The sequence below is a fragment of the Amphimedon queenslandica genome, unplaced genomic scaffold, assembly GCF_000090795.2.
Source record: "Amphimedon queenslandica unplaced genomic scaffold, v1.1 AMPQUscaffold_12912, whole genome shotgun sequence".
Taxonomy (NCBI): domain Eukaryota; kingdom Metazoa; phylum Porifera; class Demospongiae; order Haplosclerida; family Niphatidae; genus Amphimedon; species Amphimedon queenslandica.
The window spans coordinates 51,853-53,394 of NW_003546852.1; the positions used below are offsets into that span (position 1 = coordinate 51,853).

Below are 1,542 nucleotides of genomic sequence, written 5' to 3' on the forward strand. Positions count from 1 at the left end.
CTCTCCCCCTCTCTCTCTCCCTCTCTCTCCCTCTCTCTCCCTCTCCCTCTCTCCCTCCCTCCCTCCCTCAGGTGAAGTATGTTCAGGCAAGTCCACATTGATTGATAGATTGTGCAGTGTATCAAGAAGAGGTGGAAAGCGTTCATCTTCCTCTCATAACAAGAAGTACCTCTTATCAGGCTGCAGTTTAGAGTATCGACCAGTTGATGTCTATGATGATGAAACTGATGGTAAGTGAGAGAGAGAGGGAGGGAGAAAGGAGAGAGAGAGAGAGAGAGAGAGAGGGAGAGGGAGGGAGGGGGAGAGGGGGAGAGAGAGGGGGGAGAAAGGGAGAGGAAACCTGTCTATTTTATGTAGCCTTACATGCAGTGTTAGTAATTACTATAATGTGAATACTTACATGTACTGTCTAGTGTTACTCTTTCCCAGTAATGTAATTAAACTTATTCCTGCACTTATGCGCTGCATGTGTAGTTCTGACACATGGAAATTGATTTTTATTAGATTTCCTGATACATATTGATGCCCTTATGTTGTATAGAAAGTTTGAGCTGATTCCGACTTCAATTTTTCAATTTACGGCCATTTTTTAAAAACGGCCTAAATCTTATAAATACCCAAGGCTATAGCCCATGGTTTTTTCTAAAAAAATGGCTCCGAAATCACCCCAAATTTTTATTACATTTTCTGATGCATATTGATGTCCTTATGCTGTGTAGAAAGTTTGAGCCGATTCCGACTTTGATTTTTCAAGTTACGGCCATCTAAAATTACACAATATCTTAATATTCTATTATTATTTAGTGTAAATGTACATGTATATACAATATTGATTTGCTGTAGTAAACATATTGATACTTATTGATTATGTAATGTATACTCATCATGAGTTAGTCTAAGTTGTTTAGTTGTAAGTTGTACTCATTCTGGTCTCCTCTGGGGTTAGGTGATGTTTGTAAAGCTCTTAAATCAATGTTTGATTGGAATTTTACAATCAATTAGGAGATCCTGTGGAGATTTCAAGCTTATTGTTATTTAATTAAGTATTTTAATTAGTTGTACGAGTAATAATGGAAAAAAGAGATCAGAGAGAGAGAGAGAGATGGTATATACATGTACATGTATAACTTGTCTCCAATCCTGTGTTAGTTAGAGACTAGCCTCTATATAATGGACACTTTGGATCAAGAAAGTGTCTCTGTTATACAGAGGTGTCCTTTATGTGGAGGTTATTTTATACAGTAAGGAATGTAATTGGTACACTAGGTGCTGTCCGTTAAATGGAGGTGTACGCTATAGAGAGTGTCCATTAAGAGAGGGTGAAGTGCATTTTAAAATACTTAAGTAAAATACAAGTTCTTTACAGTGGTACTTAAGTACAAGTACATTAACTCTCCCAATATCCTTCAGCTACTTACATGTATATAGATACTGGCCTAGTGAGGACAATGGTGGCTTTGTTTGAATGTGTACACGTGATCTGAACATCTTTAGAATGAGATTGGACATAAATCAAGATGATAGATTCATGGAAGCATGATA

General features: G+C 37.2%; 1 protein-coding gene across 1 annotated transcript in view; it reads left to right on the forward strand.

The window, feature by feature from the left end:
* Positions 1-238, forward strand: part of LOC109586271 (cytoplasmic dynein 1 light intermediate chain 2-like) — a 1,302-nt gene extending 1,064 nt beyond the window's left edge. The window contains exon 3 of the mRNA XM_020002443.1: positions 72-238. Coding sequence (XP_019858002.1) covers positions 72-238 — 167 coding nt within the window. The remainder of the gene's footprint in view (positions 1-71) is intronic.
* Positions 239-1,542: the final 1,304 nt, after the last annotated feature.